We start from the raw sequence: 24,727 nt of genomic DNA, 5'->3' as shown, positions 1-24,727 counted from the left end.
ATGATTTTTCAGGATTTTTGAGGATGCTCGAAATACAAGCCCTACTCAAAAAATAAGCCCTAGTTACAGTTCATAAGAAAAATAAATTTAAATACTGTCCAGGCAGCTGTACATGTAAAAAAATAATAAGCTTTGGAGCAAAAATTAATAAGACCCTGTCTTATTAATAAGACCCTGCTTTATTTTCGGGAAAACAGGGTCTGTTGTAGACACATCTGTTTCCAGCACTGTCTTCTGCATACATCTTGGACCTTGTTGTATTCAGCTTGCCTGCAGACTTGTTACTGGCCTTGTCTCCTAGATGGACTCTGTGCCTACATTGTTACTTCCTGGATGTACCTGGTTCATCACTTCAGCTTCTCTAGGACTGCTGATGTGTGTTGTCACCAGCACCTGGTCTTGACCACTGTGCACGGACCCCTTGGGACTGGGCCCCACCACTGACGGCACTGCCTGGACTGGGATGACCCTTGGATGCTGGTTTGTCATCTCCCTTATGAGGAAAGGCTGAGGGAGCTGGGTCTCTTTAGTTTGGAGAAGAGGAGACTGAGGGGTGACCAAATTAATGTTTATAAATATGTAAAGGGTGAGTGTCACGAGGATGGAGCCAGGCTCTTCTCGGTGACAACCAATGATAGGACAAGGGGCAAGGGGTACAAACTGGAGATTCAACTTAAATATGAGAAGCAACTTCTTCACAGTGAGGGTGACAGAACACTGGAACAGGCTGCCCAGGGGGGTTGTGGAGTCCCCTTCTCTGGAGACATTCAAAACCCGCCTGGACACATTCATGTGTAACATCATCTAGGTGTTCCTGCTCCAGTGGGCAGATTGGACTAGATGATCTTTTGAGGTCCCTTCCAATCCCTGACATTCTGTGATTCTATGATTTGTCCAGCCTCATGGAGCAGCCCTGCTCTTGCTGCTCTATCAGGATCTGGTCACCTTGCTAAGCAATCAGCTCATGAACAAAGCAGGATCTGCAGCAGGCAGGTCAGCTTGTATGTTTGAGAAGCTGATGGATGACTTACTGTAAATGCACAGATGTAGGCTCTGCGTTGTCTGTGTGTGTTGACCCTGAACAGCAACCACAGTTGTCATTAAGGTCCCTCATTACACAAGGGAGGAAAGTGCATGTTGTGCACAACATTTCTGAGATGGGCAGATGTGCCTTTTGCAGGATGTCATCTATCACTGACCACATCCTCTGTGAAATATTTTCAACTTTTTTTCTTTTTTCCTGTGGACATGAATGGAGGAGTGCAGTTTGCAGGGGTTCAATACTTCTGCAGGAGACTGAGCTTTCGGTGCTTGCTGTACACCGGCTGAAACCATTCGCTCTGCTCACAGGCTGGAGCTCCGTCAGGAGCAGCTGGCAAAGTCCTACCTCAGAGAGTTTGAGCATTCCTAGAAGTCCCTTTATGGGAACTGGAACCTTATATAAATGTTACAAAGCCTGCACAAAGTAACGATGTGTAGGATTAAACAAAGATTAGGACGATGGTGGATTTTGTTTCCCCGAGGACCTGGAGACGAGCAGGAGTGTGAGAAGCGGGGCGGTGAGCAGGGGACGAGAACGGGCGGGCACTGAGCCGGGTTTCACCTCCTAAGGACCATCTCCCGTCAGCGAGGGGAGCGACGGCGACCCCCTCTCTTCCCAGCCCTCCCTCGCACCCCCTCTCCTGTCTCCCGCCGCTCGTCCCGCCCCGGGGCCGCCGTCCGGACGGCGGTTTCCTCGTAGCGGCCGCGCAGGCGCGAGCCCGGGGTGCTGGGGGAGCATGCGCAGTGCGCGGCAGGAACCGAAACTCCGCCGGCGTTCCCGCGCCGGCCGCGAGGGCGGGGCGCGGCGGCGCGCGGTGCGTGGCGGGCGGCGGCTCCCTGCGGGGGGGCGGGGGGGCAGAGGGGCGGGGACGCGGCGCGCGAGCGGGGCCATTTCAGCGCGCGGCACCGGCAGGCAGGCCGGGATGCGCGCGGCGTCCCGCGGCTGCCCGCCCGCCGCCGGCCGCCTGCCCGCGGGGCTGCGGCGCTGAGGAGCCCCTGCACTGCTTTCCCGACCGCCTTCCTTCTTTCTCCCGCCCCTGTCTCCGCCGCCGGCTGCGCCATGGCGGCCCCCAGCAGCATCGTGCCCGTCATGGCGAGTAAAACCAAGACCAAGAAAAAGCACTTCGTGGCGCAGAAAGTGAAGTTGTTCCGGGCCAGCGACCCGCTGCTCAGCGTCCTCATGTGGGGGGTCAACCACTCGGTAAGCGCTACGCCTGACTCTGCCGCCTGCCCGCCCCACCGGGGCATCGCCCCCCGGGAGCTGCGGGGGGAGCGATGCAGCGCGGCTGCGGGGGCACGGGCGGGATCGGGGAGGCACGTGCCACCGGGAGCCGCCCGCCGGTTGTCGCCCTCCGCCCCGGTGGGGGCTGGGAGAGCGTCCCCGGGAGCGGTGGGTGCTGGTGGGGGTGCCGGGGGTGCTGCGGCGTCCCGCGGCGGCGATGCGCGCCCGGCTGCCCGGGAGGCTCGGGGCTGCCCCGGCCGCGGGGTGCCTGCGGTAGCCTGTGTCCTATCGATCCGCGATTCCGCTCGCTGAAGAGCACCCGGGTGGTGCCCGTGCGGGGACGGTGCTGCGAGCGGAGCCCGAGCAGCCCCGCTCCTGTCGCCACCCGCGAGCGGGCGTTGCATAAATGTACTGCGGCTTAAAAAAAAAAAAAAAAACTCAGTTATTCGCGTTTAAGTAGCGAAGTTTTTACCGCCTTCTGTGCAGTTTGCTTAAGCAAGTGTCTATTGACGGCTTTGTGCTCTTGGGGGAGGGGAGGAGGGCCGGTTTTGATGTGGTAAAGCAGCAGAATTGCAACATTTGCGGAGTGCTATATCACCCTGCGGATGACGGGCTGCTCTGTCTTCAGGAGTCCCTGTAACCGGGTGCAGTAACGTCGAATTGCTGCTGTTAAGCGTTAAAATTAAGAGCCTGGTAAAGATGTCACATGATTGGGGCATTATGAGGCTCAAGTCGCAGCTTTGTATCTTTAAATAGCTGTCATGGCAGGTTAAAAGTGTAGAGCCCAAAGATCACCTAAAATCAGGTATCTGGGCTCTTAAGCCAAAAACTTGTCTTCTCTTGGTGGTTCAAAGTCTGTATGTACAAATGTTGGGTTTGTATGGGTTACTTCTTGTTGCCGCTTAAGTGCGAATGATTGTCAATGTGCAATTTGAGATTAGGCTACAAATTTTGTAACAGCTTTATTAAACAGGCAAAGCAGCCTGTAGTGTTAACTCAGCGTTCCTTTTATTTCCTGCATGTCCAAATCCTGTGAGGTTTTTTCTTTGTGTGCCTTTTGGTAGTCTTTGCCTAAAGCCTGGAGGCTGAGCATCAAGGCTTAGCACTGTTCGATCTGTGCTAAACAGCACAATGCCTGAAGTGATGATCTAGGGGGAAATGCTTTAACTGTACGTACCAATATGATATGGATGACAGAGAAGCTCTAGTGAGGTTAAATAGCCTGCTTAAGATAGCCCTGTGTGTCGGTAGGAAATGGTGACGAAGGATTTCAAGTTTTCTGTAGGTCAGTTGTAAGCAGTGACATCCTATATCATGAGCTGATAAGAAACGAGATATTTATCTACAAAGCAAAAATATCTGCAGTTGTGGAAGTGTACAATATGCTATTTGCCAGAACTGGGCTTAAATACATTAATTTCTCTTGCTTCTTTTTTAGTGCATTATTATTTATTTTTAGTGCATTATTATTTATTTAGTGCAGCATTATTTGTAGAAAAATTCCAAAATGGGCCTCCTTAATGAAAGAAAGCAAGCTGATAATTACAGGGTGAGAGACTTCTGCTGAATGGCAGTGTGCTAGCTGTCTCCCTGGGGAGAGAGAGGGAGAAGGTCTCTGATGAGAACGCAGATCTTCCTGTTGCAACAGCATGTTGCTACATGTGTTCGTACTAGAAATACCACTACTTTCAGAAGAAAGTCCTCTCTGGTACTGTGCAAATAACAACAGAGTAAATAGTGACAAACACAACGCTGCATATGATTCCTGTGATCATGTGCTACTGTGGTGTACATAGCTGTTTCCCTTAGAAAATGTATTAAAGCAGCATACTGGTTCATGCACGTAAGTCTAAAAATTGTAGACTAAAGTCCCTTCATTGGGGAGGCTCAAAGAGCAAACTCAGCAATATAGTAGGCTTAGAGAAATACAGCTTTGTGTTCATATCAAGATGATGGTTGTGGGTGTGAGTATCTGCTGCACGCTCTGCAAATATTCCTCTATTTCTTTACCCTGATGTAAGATGTAATCATGAATAATGCTTTGGGCCTCATGGAAACAAAATCCCTCTGAATGAGTGAGCATGAAAAAAGTTAATAGGATGCATCCAAATCGAAATGTCTGTGTTCTTGGCTAAGGAGAGCACTGAAGTATTGCAGACTCCTCTGTTAGATGCTTACCCTGACAGTTTGTAATGCTTGATGTGGCACTGTCCAGCAAATGAAAATAAGTGTTCAGTGTGTTTGGACTCTATCAGAAATAAGAGTTTCTCACGGGAGAAATACAAATTATGTGCGTGGATTCATTGAGAACAGGAATTGAGGATCATTAAGTTTGTTAGCAGAATAAACAGAAATCTGTAAGAAAAGGTTAGACCAGGAGATGAACATAGTTCATGATGATGGTGATTAAATGAACTTAGACCATAGTAGTAGTCTGAAAAATAATATTTAAGACTGCTTCCAGTGTGATGTGTATCCATTAATGAGAAAACAGCAGTCTCTGAGTCTTAGTAGCTGTCTTGAAGTACATATGTATTGAAGTGGTGAAGCTGAGATGCAGTTTCCACATTTCTAACAAGATGCAGCATATATTGGAAGGAAGCACTTGATGAAGATAAAGGGAATAGCAGATTTTTCTGTAGGCTTTTAAACTTTTTGATGTTGGGGCCAAAATACTGCTATACATGATAGCTGAGTTTTAGAGGATATTAAGATTTTTAAATTGAATGTGTGAAGAAGCTCCATCTAAAGAAAAAGTTAAAAGAACTGTTCTCTTAACTATCCTGTCCTAGGGCAGAATGTGACTCTGTTGTGCTTTAACCCAGCTGGCAACTAAGCCCCACACAGCCACTCATTCCCCCTGCTCCCCCAGCTGATGGGATGGGGGAGAGAATCACAAGAGTAAAAATGAGAACTCATGGGTTGAGGTAAAAACAGTTTAATAGGTAAAGCAAAAGCTGCGCACGCAAGCAAAGCAAAACAAGGAATTCAATCACTCCTTCTCATCAGCAGGCAAGTGTTCAGCTATCTCCAGGAAAGCTGGGCTCCGTCACAAGTAACCCTAACTTGGGAAGACAAACACCATAACTCTGAATGTCCCCCATTTCCTTCTTTTTTCCCCCCAGCTTTATATCCTGAGCATGATGTCTTATGGGATGGAATATTCTTTTGGTCAGCTGTCCTAGCTGTGTCCCCTCCCAACTTCTTGTGCACCCCCAGCCCACTTGCTGGTGGGACGGAGTGAGAAGCAGAAAAGACCTTGACTCTCTGTAAGCACTGCTCAGCAGCAACTGAAGCATCCCTGCATTATCAACACTTTCCAGCACAAATCCAAAACATAGCTCCACAATAACTACCATTAAGACTCTAAAAAGGGAGATCTCGAGCACTGGTGTCACAAAGCAGTCGGGCTTATGTGAGTTCTTAATAGGAAAAAATCTGCAGGGGAGGTATCTGTTACCCAAGGATCTTATAAATTCTGTCCCCATCCAAGAAGCTGTAAGCAAATTGCTTTGGTGTTCTCAGTTGTTGTTTAGATAGAAGTAGAGATACCCAATGTAAAATCCTGCTTGGTAATGCAGTCAAATTCACTAATACCTTAGAAGGGCATGTGAGGGGAAAACGTGCAAACATTACCCAAATATCTTAAGCGGCAAGCAAATAGGTACTCACATTCGGAGCTGTAAAGTCATTTCTTGGTATGCTGAAATATGCTGTTGAATGAAGCTTTCTGGTAAGTGAAAGGGAAAGCAACGATGTCCTACTTTGTAGATGAGGTTATAACACTGACTTGTAGCAGCAAAGACAAATTGCCCTGTGTGCTTGGATCTTGCAAGCATCTGCATCATGGAGAGTTGATCTTAGTCTTTTAGCCTGTGTCAAAAATAATCTGGATGTGCTACTGAAACACATACTTAAACTTAGTGGTTAGTGTGACTTTAAGCCATATTTTTAGCTAGTTAACATAATGGTAATAAAAATTCATTTACAACTGATATGGAAGTAGCATCCATGTTCTTACCTTCATGTTGTCACTGCTGGTGGATTTCCAATAACTGTGGGATGTAACTTTTTGCCTAATGCTTTTGGAAGTAATTCTCCTCTCATTTTCTGTGCTAAAAATGAAAGCCAGGCATTTTGTGTGTTCTGTAGCTTCTGATGATCATCCTCAGCACAATGATGGTGAGTCTGCTCTCACTCGTGTTGGTTGTCTCCTTCTGTTAGAAGCTGCTTAGGAAAGCTGGGCATTTGTAGGGAATTAGGCTTAACATCCTTCAAAACATATCACTCCTGAAAGATGGAAGGAAATTAATAAAGTAGGGGGTTTTGTAACTAATTTTGACACAAAGAATGAACTGCTGCAGACCTCACCTACTGAGCTAACTAATAAATTAAATATATTTAGGATAACAGAGTGAATGCCTAGTGAAGTTATTGAGCATATTGTACAAGTTAAAAAAAAACGCAAACAAAAACCACAAAACACCACTACCAACAACAAAAAACCCAGCAAAAAACAACCAAACAAAAAAACCTCCTCCCACCCAGCCCCTGGAATCTGTAATCGCCATCTGTTTCTTGGATGATTACAAGCTGATCTAAAAATTTAGCAACGCCTGACTTCTTAATGGCAGTTGCTGCCTAATAAGCAAGTGGAACAACAAGAATGCATGAATCAAATTACTTTCTCCCTCTAGCATGTTGCAGAGTACATCAGAAAGAGTGTACTTTCCATGGGTGAAGAATTCAACAGGTAATATACTCCACAGCCTCTTTCAACTGCTCACATGAGGCACTGTGAGCCTCATGCTACTGTTGCACTCTCAGCTGTAATCTGGTGTGATCTTTTCAGCCGAACTGAACAACACAAGGGCACACAACAAAAGGAGCGAGAGCCCTGGGACTCCTGTCAACCAGTGTAACTCCTGTATTCTTTCACTGTTAAAGTGAGGGGAGGGGGGGAAAGCACAAGTAAATGCATCTTTCACCCTCATATGTACTGGGATATATGTGATCACATTAGGAAAGCTGCTGTATCCTTACAGAAAGCCACAAAATTTCTCTGTTCTTCGCGGTTTGATTTTTTTTTTTTCTTAGCTAGCATATTTCTTTTTCCTGTTACAAACTTTTATCCAGAAAAATACACAAATAGCTCACTTACTCATGCCTGTCTGTATGTTTTAACATGGCACTCAACAGCTTGTTAAGTAAATGTGTACCCTCTTGGTTTATGGCATAAATCAAGCTCCTCAGTACTGAATTACCTAATATTTCTCCTAAGATCTTCTTATCCTGAAACATTTTACATTTTGGAAAATGACACTGAAAGGACCTTAATGAGTAGATCATTAGAAAGATAAAGCCTAAAATAACTAAAAGCTAGGTTATTCCCACTGAAGTAAAAACTATTGACTTATGTTTATGGTCAGTTTCTTTTAAAGAGAGAAAATCCATGAAAATAAACACACAGCTTTAAAGTTATAGGAGTTTAACTTGGGTCTGTATTTTTAATATACACCTAAATGACAAGACCAGTGATGTTCTGAGGATGTAGAACTATGATGTTGACTCTTCGCATTGGCTGTCAGCACAATAGGTTGGTTGGAAACTGTCTGAGAAGGGGAGGGCCACTCAGCAGCTGTGTTGCTAGTATTTGCATTTAATGCAGAACATCACTACTGCAGTTGTGCTCTAAGTGGCTTTTCAAAATTACTGAGACAAAGTAAAACTAAGGTTACTGATCTTGGAGTTAAGATACATAGCAGTGAGCTCCTAAGAAACTGAACAAATGAAAAAAACTAACTCATTAATTGTTTAATGGTGGTGATGGTAGACTACGTGGGAGAAGGCTCTTTCTAAGAAGCAGGAAGAAACAATGTATTAAAAAGCATTGATTACAGCAAAGCAGATAATAAAGCAATTAAAACTATTTCAAAAAGTCAGCTGGGCACTCAGCCCAGATGTTTGTATATAGAAGGAAGTAGAACAGGAAGAGCTATTTATTGAAAACTTGGTTCTTTTTTTGGGTGTCAGGCTCTATGTACTGCAAAAATTAATTTGATACTGCTTTTGTGACTGAGTGGATGAACTAGTGAAAACACATTTAAATATTTATTATGGTTGGATTAAAGGTAGTAACCATTCCTGCATGAAATATGAATGGGAGTGTTATTTAACTACTTTCTCTGATCTATTGAAAGGGACGCATACAATAGCTTCTGTTAGGGATGAGATGGGAAGGGCTATGAAAAGAGCTCTGACAGGAGTTTCAAAGCTACTTTCTGTAGTTTCTTCTGCTTTACAAGATAAGGTGATGCAAAGGCAAAAGGATTTATATTTTTTTGCTTATAGATTTTTGCAACTGAATTTCATTAACCACAGTGGGAAGGGCTGGACAGTGTTCAGCAAAGCAAACAGGTGGTGCAAATTTGTTTTGCTGACTCAGTCATCTTATTTGAGTATCCTGCACCAGATGAGTTAAAGAAGAGTCTCTAGGGGGTTATTTTCAAATTCCTTGCTCATTAAAGCAGACACTTACATTATGCCCATTAGCCAGAGCCTGCTAGATGTTTATTTTCCTCTTGTAGTTTGAGGGTGGCAGACTTTGATATAACTGACTCATCCCATTCTGCAGTTCCTGCTGTACAGTCCTGTCTTCTGTTCTTCCTTGAAAACATCTTGTGCCCTAGGGTTCTATAGGCTAGCTGTACATTATGCAACTTCATGACAACTTTAGAGTAAGGTGAAACTACCTGTTATTTACTGATCTTAAGTGTAATCTTGCCAGAGTGAAGTACTCAATTAGAGTTGTAGCTGTGTTGGCTTATAGATATCTTGACTTGTTGAAATGTTAGTCATCTTTGAACTATGAGGTTTTAAAGGCTTAGAAGAAGCACAAGTTCATCTTTATACTGTCTTTTTAAAGTGATAGAGTGCTGTTGTGGGTAATGGACTCCAGTATGAATTCATTATTTTGTTTACTTCCAAGGCCTATTTTCATGTTTGCTTTTTTTCCCCACTCTTGATGATTACTGTCTAAATGTCTGACAAACGTCCTCATTTTTACTGTTGGTAGAGCATATGTTTGTGCTTAGAAAAATAGCTGAAGCAGTCTAAGAAATTGCTGCCTTGGCTATGGGATGGTAATGACAAACATGGTTATTTTTCATGGTCTGCCTCCTGACGTGTGGTCAAATGGGTTAGCTTTGAATTGTTGACATGGTAACTTCTTGCATGTGGTTTGCTATGTGAACATCTCTTATGATCTTCCTATAGAGCCTGGGCTGTTCTATAATAAGTTAATTAGTTTTGTGTTGAGAGATTGCTTCATAAGAGTGTTGTGAAAATTGTTTGAAGTAGCTGAATGCTGTAGTGGTGGATGTCACAAACTGAAGAAAACATTAGCTTTATCTTCAAAGAGCAGGGCTGAATAGTTTGCAGTAGAAATACTGATGGCCATACACCTTTTAGAGTACTTATTTGTCATCAGACTTGGTGAACAACTGCCTTGCGCACAGAAGCAAAGTAATTAGTCTAATCCAGCTCTTTTGTGTGCCTTGCAAGTTCCCAAGGCAACCTTAATATTCTTAACACAGCTGTGAGTATATTCATAATCCTTTAGGTTGTAAGACAAAACTGAAAAAAAAATCACTTTCCCTTATGTGGCATAATTAGAAAGGCTGTGGAGTTCCTTGGTGAGGCTGAGACTTACAGAACCACTTTGCAGCTGCCTGAGCAAACTGGTTTTATCTTTCACTTTTCCCAGTCTTCTTGGTGTCTGTCATATACTGTATCGCATATGTGCTATGCTTGTGTCTGTATTTTATCCATCAAGTCTCTGACATTCCAGTCTTCCTGGTCAATGAGTTCAGCCATATCTGTTTTCCTTATCAGTAGTTACCCAGCTCCAGCGAAAATAATACATTTTGAGGAGTTTTTAGACAGACCACAATACATTGAAATTCACTATCCAGCCATGCAAACAGTTGTGCTAGCACAAAGAGTGTGGAGTTGGTGCAAAAGCAGAGAAGATGGAAATGCCAGTTTAAGCTAACATAAGGTTAGTCAAACCATAGCCTCCATAATACTGAAGCCAACTAAAGCTGGGGCTGCTGGATTTGTTTCTGCTCTCTCTGGCACTGATCTGGTCCTGTGGTATGTTCATTTGGGGACATGCACTAGAGGAAAAACTAATGCCGAAGAATGAGGCCTGTATCTAGTGGAGTGCCTCAAGGATTGGTACTGGGACCAGTGCTATTCACTATGTTCATCAATGACTTGGATGAGGGAATAGAGTGCACTGTCAGCCAGTTTGCTGATGACACCAAGCTGGGAGGAGTGGCTGACACACTAGAAGGCTATGCTGCCATCCAGTGAGGCCTGGACAGGCTGGAGAGTTGGGTGGGGAAAAATTTAATGAAATATAACAAGGGAAAGTGTAGAGTATTGTATCTGGGCAGGAACAACCCCAGGATCCAGTATAAGTTGGGAAATTACCCATTAGAGAACAGTGTAGGGGAAAGGACCTGGGGGTCCTGGTGAACAGCAGGATGACAATGAGCCAGCACTGTGCCCTTGTGGCCAAGAAGGCCAATGGCATCCTGGGGTGTATTAGAAGGGGGTTGGTTAGTAGGTCAAGAGAGGTTCTCCTTCCCCTCTACTCTGACCTGGTGAGACCACATCTGGAATATTGTGTCCAGTTCTGGGCGCCTCAGTTCAGGAAGGACAGGGAACTGCTGGAGAGAGTCCAGCGCAGGGCAACGAAGATCATTAAGGGAGTGGAGCACCTTCCTTATGAGGAAAGGCTGAGGGAGCTGGGTCTCTTTAGCTTGGAGAAGAGGAGACTGAGGGGTGACCTCATTAATAAATATATAAAGGGTGAGTCTTATGAGGATGGAGCCAGGCTCTTCTTGGTGACAACCAATGGTCGGACAAGGGGTAATGGGTTCAAACTGAAACACAAGAGGTTCCACTTAAATTTGAGAAGCAACTACTTCTCAGTGAGGGTAACAGAACACTGGAACAGGCTGTCCAGGGAGGTTGTGGAATCTCCTTCTCTGAAGACATTCAAACCCACCTGAACACCTTCCTGTGTAACCTCATCTAGGTGTTCCTGCTCCAGCGGGGGGATTGGACTAGATGATCTTTTGAGGTCTCTTCCAATCCCTAACAGTCTGTGATTCTGTGACTAGGGTTGAGTTTTTATACCACAACAGACCATACCCACAAACGTCAGTCCTGCTGTAAAAGAGGAGCTGTAAACACACTGCAAGGGGAGTGGAGGGAAGAAGCTGATGTATGTGCAGTATAAGGTGAGATTTTTATAGTTAGTATAGTTAGGGCAGTTGGAGGGACTTGATAGCTCAGTGTACTCTGACCAGTGATCTCCTATCTACAGCTCAACCTCATGTTTGGAAGCCTGGAGTTACACATAGTAAAAAAAAACACTTGAGTAGAGATCACTCACTGCAGATTCTGCACTTTCAACACGGAGGCCTTTGTCAGCAATTGTGACCTTTTGAAATACTAATGTATTTTGTAACAGACAGAACTGTGTATATTGTACCTGCTGGTTTCTGATCATTTGTTCAGTTTTGGTCTTTGGAACATGCTGAACCATCTAATCTCAATTTGTCTATCCAGTTAGAGAGTAAATGTCTTCAGAAAAGTTGCAATGGCTTCCTAGGGGCTGAAACTTTTGAAGTTGCTCTAAGAGGTAAACGCCAACATTTGGAAGACCTTCTAAAGAGCAGTAATTCTGGAGTAATTGTACCTTAAATATTCTCTTGTGGGATATCAAGCATGGGGCTGTAGCAGTCACCTACTTTTGTTGGCTGTTTTTGTGTGTGGTGTTTGGTTGTTTTTTTTTTTTGGTGGTGGTGTGTTTTGGTTGTTTTTTTTTTTTTCTGGGGGGGGAGGGGAAAATACACAACTTGGTTAGCCTGAAACCAGTCAAAAGAAAGCAGCTTATTAACTTTTTTATACTGAACTGAGACTAAGCAATATCTGATTAGCTTGTGTTGCCAGGCCTCAATTATGTTATTAGACTAATAGTTGTGATACAATGCCCTTGATCTGTGGCATGCTCTGTTGCAAAGTAGACTTAAAGCTGTTTTGCAGAGTATAGTTCTGCTTTGATTGTGTTGCCCAGTGTTTTGCAGACCCTTGCTAGGACTTCTTAGGTCCCAAAACCTTTTTTGGTATAACAGGTTCTGATGTTGTGGTGTTGCTGGTTGTATTTGTTCCGTGTACTTGTTTAATCTCTCATGTAAGTTATCTGTATTTAGAGGGTATTTGTTGGTGATGTGGTATGGCCCTCATCATGGATTGGGTTCTGGATGATTATAAAACTTTCTGGAGGAGCTCAGAGAAATACTCTTCAAGTAGGTAATTGTCAGGGCCTTTACAGCATGCAAATCTAATGTATTAGAATTGCCTGGAGCTGAGCAAAAATCAGAAGACTGACATAACAAAAGCAAGGTTGCTAATCTCTGAGCTTTCTGCTTCAGTCTTTCTGACTTTCACTGTTTTGATCAGAATTTACAGCCAGTTTTGAGAGACCAAATTGCAAAATATCTAGAACTTGGAAAGCAGTTGAGTGACAAATGGGATGGGATATCTGTTTTTAGTTCCTAATATTGATTTTTACTTTTTAAAAATAAAGGCCTAGTGGTAGAAAAGGTTACTCTTGGCTTCTATGTAATTCTGAGAACAGTTGCACAAACGCTTGCATTCAGGTTAGCAGTTCTAAAATTTGTGCCTATTTAATTGAGTATCCTTTTTTAAATGAAGTATTGCATGGTCTTCTTTTGCAAATAATGAAAATAATTACTAAGATGCTGTTTGGGTAGATCTCTCTTCTCTGAAGTTTGTACTTATATACTGTTCTGTTCCTAGGGGTTTTCTGTACCTTTTCCAATCCTGAAAGAAAAACGTGATCTCTTCCAGACTTGCTCAAACAGCCTATATAAAGATATGCAACTCCAGTTTTAAAGATAGTATGTAATCAGCTCTTGGTTCATAATGTACATATCTGAGACTGCTTGGTCAAAGTAGTGATAATATTTAAAGGCTTATCCTTGAAATAAATTTATTTTTACAGCAGGTCCTTGAAGAGGAAGTACTTATCAACACATTCTGTCTCAGTTAGCTGTTCTAAAGAGCTGGTTGTGTTTCTGGGAAAGATAGCCGTCTCAAACAAGCTGACTTCACTGGAAAGCCCATACCCAACCGCCTCCTCCTCATCACCGCAAACTTGCAGTTGGAGGACTCGGAACTGACTCACTCGCACTGACGTGTGGTGTCAGATGCTGCAGCTCAGCACCACCCTCTTGTGCAGCAGCTTGGGGCTGATGCAAACTAGGGTTTCCCTGCTGATCTTGATGTTTTCCCCCTTCTGGTAATAATCAGGTTAGCAGAGGAGGACTGAAGAGAAATTTTGCTGGTATAATTATTCTTCAAGGTCTTAAGCAGAACTGTCAGATTAATGAGTTTTCAGTCTGACTCATGATTCATTTGTAGTCTGTGATATGTAAACCAGCCTTCCCCTGTGCTTGCACAGTGGATGGGACCAAAGAAACAAGAAAAGCTTTCTGGTTATTCCCCAGACCCACAGAAGACAAGTGGTAAAACTTATTTAGAGAAACACAGTCTTAGTGTGTGTTAACAAATACATGTACCTGCTTGCAGGTGAAAAGAACTGCAGCCACTGTCTTCACAACCTCTTGCTCATTCCTATGGATGCAGGGAGTTCCTGATATAGCAGTTTCTCCAGCTGTTATTTTGGGCTTCAGCTGGTTCAACAATGCTGCTTTCTCTTTTCTACCTACAGCTGCAGGCAGCTGTAGCTGGTTATTTCATTTGAGTGAGCAATGACCTTGGGGCTGTGTTGGCTCAGGGATGTTAATAGGGTTCAGATGTCTCTGGGCTCAGAGTTGTGCACTCCTCATCCCTCCCCAGCTCCTTCTGTTGCAGTACATCAATGCAGGACAGTATTGAAATGTTGAATCTTGCTAGTGCTCTACACCTTTTTCTTGGTGGGAGTGGTGTGAATTTTTATCCTTTTGCACCACATCTCCCACTAGCTGTTGTCAGAGTTTTTCCTTACACACAACAATTAACTGTGGTTTGTATGGGTGGTTTTGTATCACTTTTCAAGCTAATTGCTCTTCAGATGTAATTTTTGTAGTTGCTGAATCTTTCACAGAAGGTATATTGCAAATTTCTCCTTTGAAGATGTCATTTGGTAGGAGACTTCTTAATATTCCCGTCTTGTTGAGGAAATCTCTCAGGCTTTCATATTTAAGTCATCAACTTTTTCATTTTCCTGTGAAAGACTTCCTAAGGTTTTCTGGTTGAACGTGACTTGCTTCACAATTAAGGGCTCAGCACCTACGAATTTACTGGAAGAGCTTGAAGGTAGTGGTTCTCCTGCATGATGTGTTGGTCACCTGAAAGGTGAAGGTCCACTGGGATGTAAAGGGTTGTGACTCTTACAGTGGGCTTGTTCTTACTAACTTATCTGGAGTGGTGTACCTGAGGTCTTGTTCACACCATTAAAAATGCCCTTCAAAATGCTGAGACTCTCCTGAAAGGCCATGTTTGTAATTATTTTACAGTAAAATATATGTAGTGATGAGTAGTTTGGAGGATGTCTTTGTGCTGCTGGAGTGTCTAAACCATCTTTAGTCACTTGGCATGTAAAAATACTTGCTTATCTACATGTCTTAAGGGCTCTTAGGGGCAGGAAAACATTCTTGTTGTTTGGCCTTGTCACAGGATAGCATATTGATCTTGTGGCAGCACAATGCATAACAAGTTTGGAAATTAAGTTTAAGAACAGAGGGAGTTGAGAGCTATATAAATAGGAGTCGCTGGCAGACAGTACTTCAGCCACTTAAATAGCTGCTGCTATGTGTGTTTATTTCCCTCAATAGCAAGGCTAAAAGTTATTTTAAACTACATTCATGGTTTAAGGGAGTATGTGTTACTTTGATTTCAACTATCACATTTAAATTCCACTTTTTAAACAATGTGTGTTACTTTCTCTAGTGAAATTGCCGAAGGGTGTAGACATCCCTTGTACTCAGCTGGTGGGAAGTAACACCAGAAGCTGAAGTAACCTACTTGCTTCTGTTTGTGGTGCCATGGGACCCATTTCTGAACTGAAGGCATCATCCAAGAGATGTGTGTCACATGTGAGCACGCAACTAATATCTCAGGGTTGCTTGTTCTTCAAACTTGTATTCTGACCAATATTAGCCTCTCGATAAGCAAAAATGAAAGGAACCTGGATCATCTGTGTCTTGCTGATAAACGCTTGACATATAGCCCATTCCTCAAAAACAAAAAAAAGGGAGGCTTGAAATGTTGAACTTTGGACCTACTAGTCAAAGGGTTTAAAAAGACTTAACTTGGTAGAGCAACTCATTTTTGAGGTGGCAAGCGCTGTTTATATTTTGAAAAATAAAGGGGCCTTTCTTTAAACCAGTATTTGGTTGTGTAGCATTCTCAAGATGGAAGTTGTGTAGCTACTCATCAAGACAAGTATTTTTACCATAAAGATCTGCTTGCTTCACCTGCTACTGAAAGCCGACTCAAATAGAGGTGCAAGCCGCTGTGGATCACTTGGATGAGGATACCTAATATTGTGTATTCAAGTAGGTGAAAGAAGCAACAGAGGGCTGAGATCATAAAGCATGATCCCTGAGCTATATGTTCTCCACTGCTTTACCATAGCTTTCCTATAGCTCAGAATTGATTTGTCATATTCATGCTAGCTGTGTTTTCTGCCATTTTCCCCTTATTTGATAGACTAAGGAACTGAACTCTGTAGCAAGTTTTTCACAGTAGTAATTGTGTGTCACCTTCTCTGCCATGCACCTCCCCTGAGGGATGCAAGTACTCAGCTTTACAAATACTATGGAGCATATATGAAGCTTTGCTCTGTGATTCTGATACACTCCATTTTTTCAATACCAGACTGCAATGTGGGCTAATAGTAGTTGTTTGGGTAGTCACGTTTTTTCTCTCCTCATATGCTTAATGTGCCAAATATTTTAAATAGAGTTCAGTGGGTTATAATAATATATGGTATTTAGCTCATGAAAATGATATCTTGGTTGTTGAAATGTATTTAGTCCAGGAATGCTAAACCTTGTTATAGCATTGTTGATGCAGTTATACCATACAGTAATCTCTCTACAATTTGTGCCAAACTTCTTAAATGTGCTTTGAAAAAACGCAAAACTAAATTCCCGTTAGTTTTAGCCAAGTTTTTGGATATATCTAATGGCTTAGAGCTTGAGTTAGGGTGGACAAAAGGATCCAGTCCCTCGTTCTGCATTTGATGTTATTTGGGATTGTTTTGCCATAACAGCTCTTCTGAACTGGAGCTTCACAGACTTTTTTTTCAACAAGCCAGGAAGGAAAATGCTCAGCTTTTAGATCCCTTGAATATGGAATAAACAACATGCAGTGAGTCACAGCACCACCACTGCATAACTGAGGGGAGCTTGCAATTTTTTAATGTTTGTGTTACTTCTTTTTAATAGAAATAAACTAGTCGAAAGATTAGTATTGTTGAGTTTAACTGTGTCTTCCAGGATGGAACAGCTGATTCCTGCCTATAATTAACCTATTGCTTTGTGAAGTGTTCTCTAAAGCCTTGATCCTGTGCATTTACATAGATTCGCTTAAGTAATGCGAGGAGGAAAGTGCTCTGGAGGGTCTGACTGGAGCTTCTGGTGGACTTGGCAGGATTTGTTATTGCACTAGTTACCTGTTTTACATCTCCCTCTATGAGCAGACACCTTTGCAGTTACTTTGGAAAAGGCAAATGAAATGAAATAGTGATAGAAATGCAGCTGAATGAATCCAGCCTGGAGCTCTGCTCCTAGGTTAGTCACACTGGCCTGGGTTATAGACAGTGAAATCAGCTCTTAAAACTGTACAGGGCGATGAATCAGCTAGAGGTGCTTATGTGGATATCTAAGGTTTTGGAAAGATAATTGCCACTGAAAATTTGAATTAAACAAAAAGTAGTGCAAGATAGCTTCAAAGCTGAGTTCAACTAACAATTAGTGGAAACTGTCCACAATCTTGTTAATCATCTTTAACTATCCAGGCTGTGACTCAATAGTTGCATTGCTTTATTGGAAATACAAAATATTTTCTTTGTAAATATAAACATCTTTTACACAAGTGACATTTTCCTTGACACAGCTCTGACAGTGAAACTGAAGGCATTTAATCTTGTTAACTTTCCACAGTGATCTACTAATGAACTATTTCAATTATTTATTAGCTCTTTTTCCCCTTCCAAGGGGTACTTAAGGTCAGGAAGTGTGGAATAACTGACCTGCAGCCAGTAATGCTGCAGTGTAATGACTTTGCTCCTAAAGATTTCCAGAGATCTAAAGCTGACATTTCACTTTCCCTCCCTCCATCTGGAAGAGGAAGAGCGTTTCCTAAAACAGAGGGGAATTTCGTTTGGGCGTTTATGTGGTTTTGGACAGAGTTAAGTTTCCCTGATTTCTGGCCAAGTTGTTAAATAAAGGCATGGCTTCATCATCAGGGTGGGCAAATGTGATGGAACAGCAGTGCAAAGGGGTGGTCCTGCCTAAAACCTTGCCTGGGCACAGAAGACCCCCTCTGCCAGCAGTGCTGCTGTGGTCAGCCAGGTCAGCCTTGTGTCCTGCCGAAAACTAGCCCTCTCTGGAGGCAGGGAGGGAGAAGCAGAAAGGACAGGGATGGGATGTGAAGTGCTCTTGGTTAAATTAATGTGCAAAATGACTTCTCCATGTGGCCTGTAGCTAGTGGGCAGGAGAGCACATGGGGAGCTGGGCTGTGTGATTACTTACTGCAGAGGAACGGCTAAGGCTCAATACCCACCTTCCAAGTTCAAAGCCAGTAGCCTGTATTGGTTTCTCTCCCTCACAGAGGCTACTGGCTTTGGAACTTGGAAGGTGTTAATTCTGGTGGTGAGCAAGAGGAGAAGCAATAGAAGAAAAAGTAAAATCTCTTAAGCTGCTGCTTGAGATTTCTGCTGGTATAGGCTTTACCAACACTTATTAGAATAAGCCAGTTTATTCTTGAGCTTGTTCTCTAGCAACAGGCACCAAATTCTCTGATCATGTCCCTTCTAATTAGCTTCACCCCTCTTAACATTTAATCAATGTTACACTTTCTATGTCATGAAAAGAAACAGTAAAGTCTGATGAGACTGATAGTGCCAGTTTAAATACCAGTCTCTTATTAGAAATTATTTTCAGATGTATTTGCAGCAAATGCCAGCCAACTAAAAGAAAAGGTAAAGGAAATGAAGGTGTAGTCTCTGTATGGGATTTTGTAAAAAAAAAAACAAAAAAAACAAAACAAAAAAAAAAAAAGAACAAAAACAAACAAACAAAAAAAAAAACACAAACAACAAAAACCCACCAAACACCAAAACCAACAAAAACCCACAAACAAACAAAACACAAAACAAGCAAGCAAAACCAAAACCACACCAAAACACAACCCACCACCCACACCGCATTTTGGAAAACAGGTAGTGTCTACTCATAGTAACTTCTGGGGATCTTGGAAATGCTTCTGTTTGTACTAGGGGGAGACAACTGACACTGGGCTAAGTGTATTGCTGAACCTGAAAATGAATGTATTAAACTTAATCCACTTTAGTATTATATCTTTTATGCTGTGGGTTTTGCAGCAAGTGATAAAGAAACCTCAGCAAACTGTTTTGCTGTATATTTGTCAAGAAATAGGGAAGTTTACTTTTTCAGCTAGTCCTCTGAGACTCCTTCCTGGCATTATGTGGGACTATGGAAGGTCTTATTTACAGAAAATAAATTGGATGATTTTTTTCCATGCTTAGAGTCTCTTCTGTTTTTGAATATGCATCACTTACAACTCTGAGGCTGTGTCCCTTTCCAGTCTTAACTTTGTGTCTACATCTTTCCCCTGAGGGGCAGTTTATGCTTACTCTGAATAACAGTTTTTGATAGGTAGTGCTATATTAGCTTGTTTGCATCTACTTGTATTTAGAGAATTTGATTATATGCTCTCGGTAGGAGTCTTGGAAGGTGCGACTTTAACTTCTGTTTCAATTTTAGATGTTATTTCACTTTTACCTCCTTTCAGTGGCAGGAGTTGTTGTTCTTGGTCCTATTCTTTTTTTTCACCATCCTCAGTATTGTACACTTGGTCAAGCTGTATAACTTTTTCAATTCAGAAGGAAAAATATCTTTTTGCGGGGAGGAGGAGATATTGATAGGAAATTAAGTATTAAGGTTTTGGTGGGATCTGACTGGTACCAGAGCCAGTGCAAAAGGGAAAGGCAGAATGTACCTGGCAGGTTGCAGGGAGTAGTGGGGCAATGAGTCTGTCCCCAGGCTATTTGGTTTAGTGTCTTGTATCCCTTCAGCCTCATTCTTCTTTCAGTTTTAATTTCGTTCATATTGGGTACACTTGCAAACACTTGCAGCAGTACTAGTCTATAGCTGTCTTGAGCAAGCAGGTATAGTATTTACGTGGGCAAAAAATGTAAGAGGACCCTACTTAAAATTAGGTCCTTTTTTTTTCTGTGCAGCCACAGTGCACTGCTGTGTGTTTTATACGGTACATCTAGTAGTTAACTGGCTTGCTGAAAACCCCTTTGCTTCTGCATCTACTGCTGTCCAACACCCAATTTTAATTTGTCTTTGTTCCAAGGCTGACATAAGTCTCTTCCCTCTGCCACTATAATAAACCATGTGCTTCAAATTCAAGTGGTTTCTTCCCTGAGTGATCTATTTTTTTTTTATGTGGTCTTTTTACTACACTGTGTCCCATCATCACAAATTGCAGCAGATCAGCAGGACTACCTGTGGCATAAGGTAAAGGGATAAATAACTCTGATCAAGCCCTTCTTAGCTGTGTCTGTGGCTTTAATAAAAGGAGGCAGATTTCTTACTGCTTAGTTTATACTGGCTCTAGTATTTGTCTGATCATCCAGTAAATCAGTTCAGTTTACTGAAAGACCAGATACTAATCTGGCAAAAACTGTGTTTTGGGCTTTTTTGTTCTCATTTTTGCTGGGTTCATGGGCTGAATTGTCTCTCTGATTGAAGGGATTGGTAGAGAGGGGAAGAGGAGGCAAGACTTGCCAAGTAGCAAACCATGTAATTCAGCTCAGCTGTGAAGCAAAAGGCTGGAAACCCACAGCCTGAGCTGATCTAACTGCTGGCTGGTGGTTGGGTTGGTCTCCACCAGCTGAGCTCAACAAAAGGTCTATCAAATGCCAGAGAAGTGGGAGGCTGGATCTGGCTGACAAGCTGGTTTAGCCACACATCTACTGTTAGAGATGATGGTGAGTAAATTTAACACTATAGTGCTGTGTTGCATTGTACAGTAGTTTTTTGAGTTTGTAGCAGTCATTCTGACAATGAATATTTTCACTTTCTTATGCTGTTCGGCTTCTATACATTAAACCTGATACCTGGCAGTACTTATGTACTAATGTGCTTTTAAGACCAGGTTATAGGCTATGTGTGAGTTAGCATGCATCCACTTTGTGCAAATATTCTAGCTCTTCTTTTAATGATGACAGACCTCAGTGTGGGCTTGAGGAGTCTTCGGAGTTGTGCTGACTACACATAGGACATGTGCATCGAATAATTCCAGAGTGTTCTGGACCTGCTGCTGAACCAGGTTTTTGTGTGGTTTTGTACTGTGGTGGTTTTGTTTTTTCTCTGCTTCCCTTTCTACAGTTGTTTCTGCAAGAGTTGTTTCAGTCATGGCTATCTCAACTTTTTTTCCATAACCTGGATGTTCTCCGATACCTTAGATCAACAAAATGCTGTCATATGAAGGTCTTCAGAGAGAATTTTGACTGCATGCTTCTGCAGATGTCCTTGAGAGATGTTACACTCCACAACTTTGGCTGAACCAGCTTATCTCATTTTGGTGTTGTATCATAAAGACTTTGTTATTGTGGTTGGCTTTAACACTTCCTCCTCCTTTCAGCATTTTCTGCACAATGCTGTTGTAGGAGCTATGTATTAGTGCATGTCATGACTCCTATAAGCAGTGGATTTAAATGAGGTTTTTTGACAAATTTTGTTACTTGGCTCTGGCATACTTGTAGATAGCACTGATAAATGCTTGCAAACTTTCATTTCCATAGATTAAATTTCATACTTGAATTCAAATCTTGGATGCTAGCTATAGTTTGTATTGTGTCACTAGTGCTTTGCTTTCCCATGATTCAAGAAGCCTGGAAATGTAAGGGTTAGTAGCATCTTTGCAAAAGATACCAAACATATTTGAAATTTAAGTGACATTAAGTATGTCTGTGTACATCTGTAAAATGCCTATGTATTTGTGGGGAAGTAGATGCTACTTTTTGCATGTGCAACGAAAGAAAACTGTAAATACCGTACCAAAAGTGGAGAATGGCATATTGGAATACATCCATGTAATTTCAGGGGACTTAAAACACAATCAGCAGTCTTGGCAGGTGGCCAAGGGCACAGGCGGCTTCTGGAACTATTCCAGCCACTAATGGAGTGTGGATTCTGATTAAATTTAGCTGTGGTCACTGCGTCTTGGTCTGCTTGTTTCTGTAAGTGTTAAAATGTATGCTTTTCTAATGATTAATATTTCATTTTAAAATATATTTTAATACTCAAAGGCAGCTGTACAGTATCCTCATGACATGGATCTTTCCTATATGTATAAGCACAGTAAAGATTGAAACACCAGAGTTATGTGAGAGGAAGCTGTCTACTACATCGCATTTTCTAGGACTCTACTATAAAAACTAGCTGTCTTAGAAGCTTTAAAATATTTTTGTGTTGGCAGCCTCAAATCTTCCAAGAAACACTGCTGCATTAGTTATATGAAGTCTTCTATTGTAGACGTAATTAACTGGTTAAAAAAAATCTAATGCATCAGAATTGTGGTGTGGTGGATGGGGCCTTTGATAAGACTTCAGGCTTGTAGTTTGGACACGGTCTGCTGGATCGCTTGCCTGCTCAGCTGTTTTACTGCAGCTGGAATGGATGCAAAGAAATGAAATGATAGAGATTCCTCATGCTTCAAGATATGTCGCTGTAGGGAGGAACATATTAAAGCAAGTGGTAGGATGAATGTATTCCTTCAATTTGATTTTGAAGAAATGGGGCATTTATCAAACTTCAGACCCCAGAGAATAGATGCATCAAAATTACTAGGCTAATGTGAAAGAAAAGTCTAGTTCTGCAAGTGCGTTCCTGTTAAAATACTTAAAAATGCTTTTTACTTTGATACCATAACTAATTTGGGAGAATGGGAAAGTAGATTACTGTAGCATTTATATGAGTGCTGGTATGATCAAATGGAGTAGGTGGCTATATATTGGATTAGTTCAGCTCTCCATGTAAGTACATTAGGTTTGTGTGTGGTGGTTTTTTTGTGTGTTTGTAGTTTGTTTTTGTGTTGTGGTTTTGGTTTTGTGGGTTTGTTTTTTTTTGGTGCATTATGGGTTTGTAATGTTAAGGGGTCAATCTAATTGAATTCCATAGCAATAAAAGGTGAAGTTTCCAGCCAGATCTGGAAAACATCTTGGACATTTGATGCAAAAACATAACTGCATGAGTGTCTGTGGAAATGGTTATGTCTCATTAAACTACTTGTAAAGAATTGTTGATGAGAAGCCTTCAAATAAGCTATATCTGTAAGAAGTAGAAATTGCCCATCTGAATGATTTGAGAAACTCTTCAGGTTTTTGTTTCATAGGTGGTTTTGTTCCCAATTATTAACATAGCATTTTGTAATACAGTGATGTAACTGCAGTGATGTCATACAGATAGTTTTTAGTGTCTTTGAACTGCCTTTGTAATTCCTTCAGTATTGTTAAATTCTGCAATAAAATTTGATGGTTTAATGTGCTATTACATATGCTGTTTTGTTATAAAGGTCTTAATTTTAAATCACAAAATGGTTGGGGTTGGAAGGGACCTCTGGAGACCTAGTCCAACCCACCTGCTAAAGCAGGTTCACCAGAGCAGATCACACAGGAATGTGTCCAGGTGGGTTTTGAATGTCTCCAGAGAATGCGACTCCACAGCCTCTCTGGGCAGCCTGTTCCAGGGCTCTGGCACCCTCAAAGGAAAGAAGTTTCTCCTCATATTCAGATGGAACCTCCTGTGCTTTAGTCTGTACCTGTTGCCCCTGGGCACTACTGAAAGGAGTCTAGTCCTGTCCTCTTGATGGGTCCGATTCATTGCTGCATTTCTCTCTCCAGTTTTACCTTTGGTCCTTGCAGCAGTTTCCAGTTAGCCTGAGAATTGTTGGAGTGAATAGGCTAAAGTCTACTTACATATAGCAAGGATTCTAAGTTCCTGCTCAACTTCATTATGTTACTGATGAGACTCCACCAATACTTACCACATTGTATTTTTAAACAAGACTCCTGCATTTTTGCTGTGCATGGGGTTGTTTTATGCTGAAGGTATGAACCAAGGCTGTGTGGAGAGGGGAGGCTGTGTACGGTCATACTTTTACAGAAATGGGAGTGTGTATTGTGCAGAGGAGCTAGAAAAATTAAATTGTACTGAGACTAAGGCAATTAAAACTAAGGTGAAAGTTAAGGGAAGTAAAACCAGGGAGTTGTATTCTGTCCATCACTGAAAAAAACAAGGTTAAGTGACTTGTTAGTTATGATGAGGTGAGCATTACAGATACATCTATTTCAAGATGTTTTAAGGCCAATGTTATACTTTTAGTCTGAAGAAGTATTCAATGTTTGCAAATTAAGTATGAATGTCAGTTGGATGTTAAATATGCCAAGTACTGTAATCTTATTTTTAACATTGAGGTTTTGGAGGAAGACTAAAGAAATAAAAATCAAATTTATTTTTAGTATTTCTGAACCTCTGTTGTGCCTTCTGGGTAAATCAAGGTCTTGCCTTAACACTCTGGAACTATAAGGTAAACTGTTTTGAAATGCATTGGCCTTGTTATAAGTACCATTGTTATAGAAAGTGATGAGAACTAATTCTATAACTAATGCAAATTTAATGTTGTGGTGTAAATTACAGATATTCTTATCTCTCTGCTGTATAAGAAGTGATGCACAGCCTGTGGGTAGGAAAATGAATCAAATTAAGACTGCATTACACTGTTCAGGTCTTTCTAGTTCTTGTGCTGAACAATAGTAGTTAAAGTCTACAAGTTTTGTTTAATTATTTGAATATAACTTTATAGGGCTTTTTGTGTAAAGGCCTTAGGTAGTGACATCTAAGTATTGTCTATTGTATAGTATGTGTCTGATACACATGAACCAACACCTGAAAGAGTGAAAGACAGCTGTGCTGCTATGTAGTTGCTGTATTAATTTTTTGGAGGGGAGTTTCACTTTCCTGTCAAATAGGAATTGACCCTTTTGAAGCTGTCATCATGTGTCAGATAAATCTAACAGGTCCCTGAGCAGATATCACAAAG

The 24,727-nt window shown here is 41.8% G+C and overlaps 1 protein-coding gene across 3 annotated transcripts in view; it reads left to right on the top strand.

Moving 5' to 3' along the window:
* Window positions 1-1,904: 1,904 nt before the first annotated feature.
* The window catches only part of PIP4K2A (phosphatidylinositol-5-phosphate 4-kinase type 2 alpha), a 120,194-nt gene continuing 97,371 nt past the window's right edge, over window positions 1,905-24,727 (top strand). The window contains exon 1 of one of the 3 annotated variants that reach the window (XM_071805222.1): window positions 1,905-2,242. In XM_071805222.1, coding sequence (XP_071661323.1) covers window positions 2,102-2,242 — 141 coding nt within the window. In that variant the 5' untranslated portion in view covers window positions 1,905-2,101. The remainder of the gene's footprint in view (window positions 2,243-24,727) is intronic. The other 2 variants (XM_071805221.1, XM_065831857.2) reach the window with 2 other exon arrangements.

This window comes from Patagioenas fasciata, chromosome 2 (assembly GCF_037038585.1).
Source record: "Patagioenas fasciata isolate bPatFas1 chromosome 2, bPatFas1.hap1, whole genome shotgun sequence".
Taxonomy (NCBI): domain Eukaryota; kingdom Metazoa; phylum Chordata; class Aves; order Columbiformes; family Columbidae; genus Patagioenas; species Patagioenas fasciata.
The sequence above is the reverse complement of the archived record's forward strand: the minus strand, read 5'-3'. Positions and strand labels throughout refer to the sequence as shown.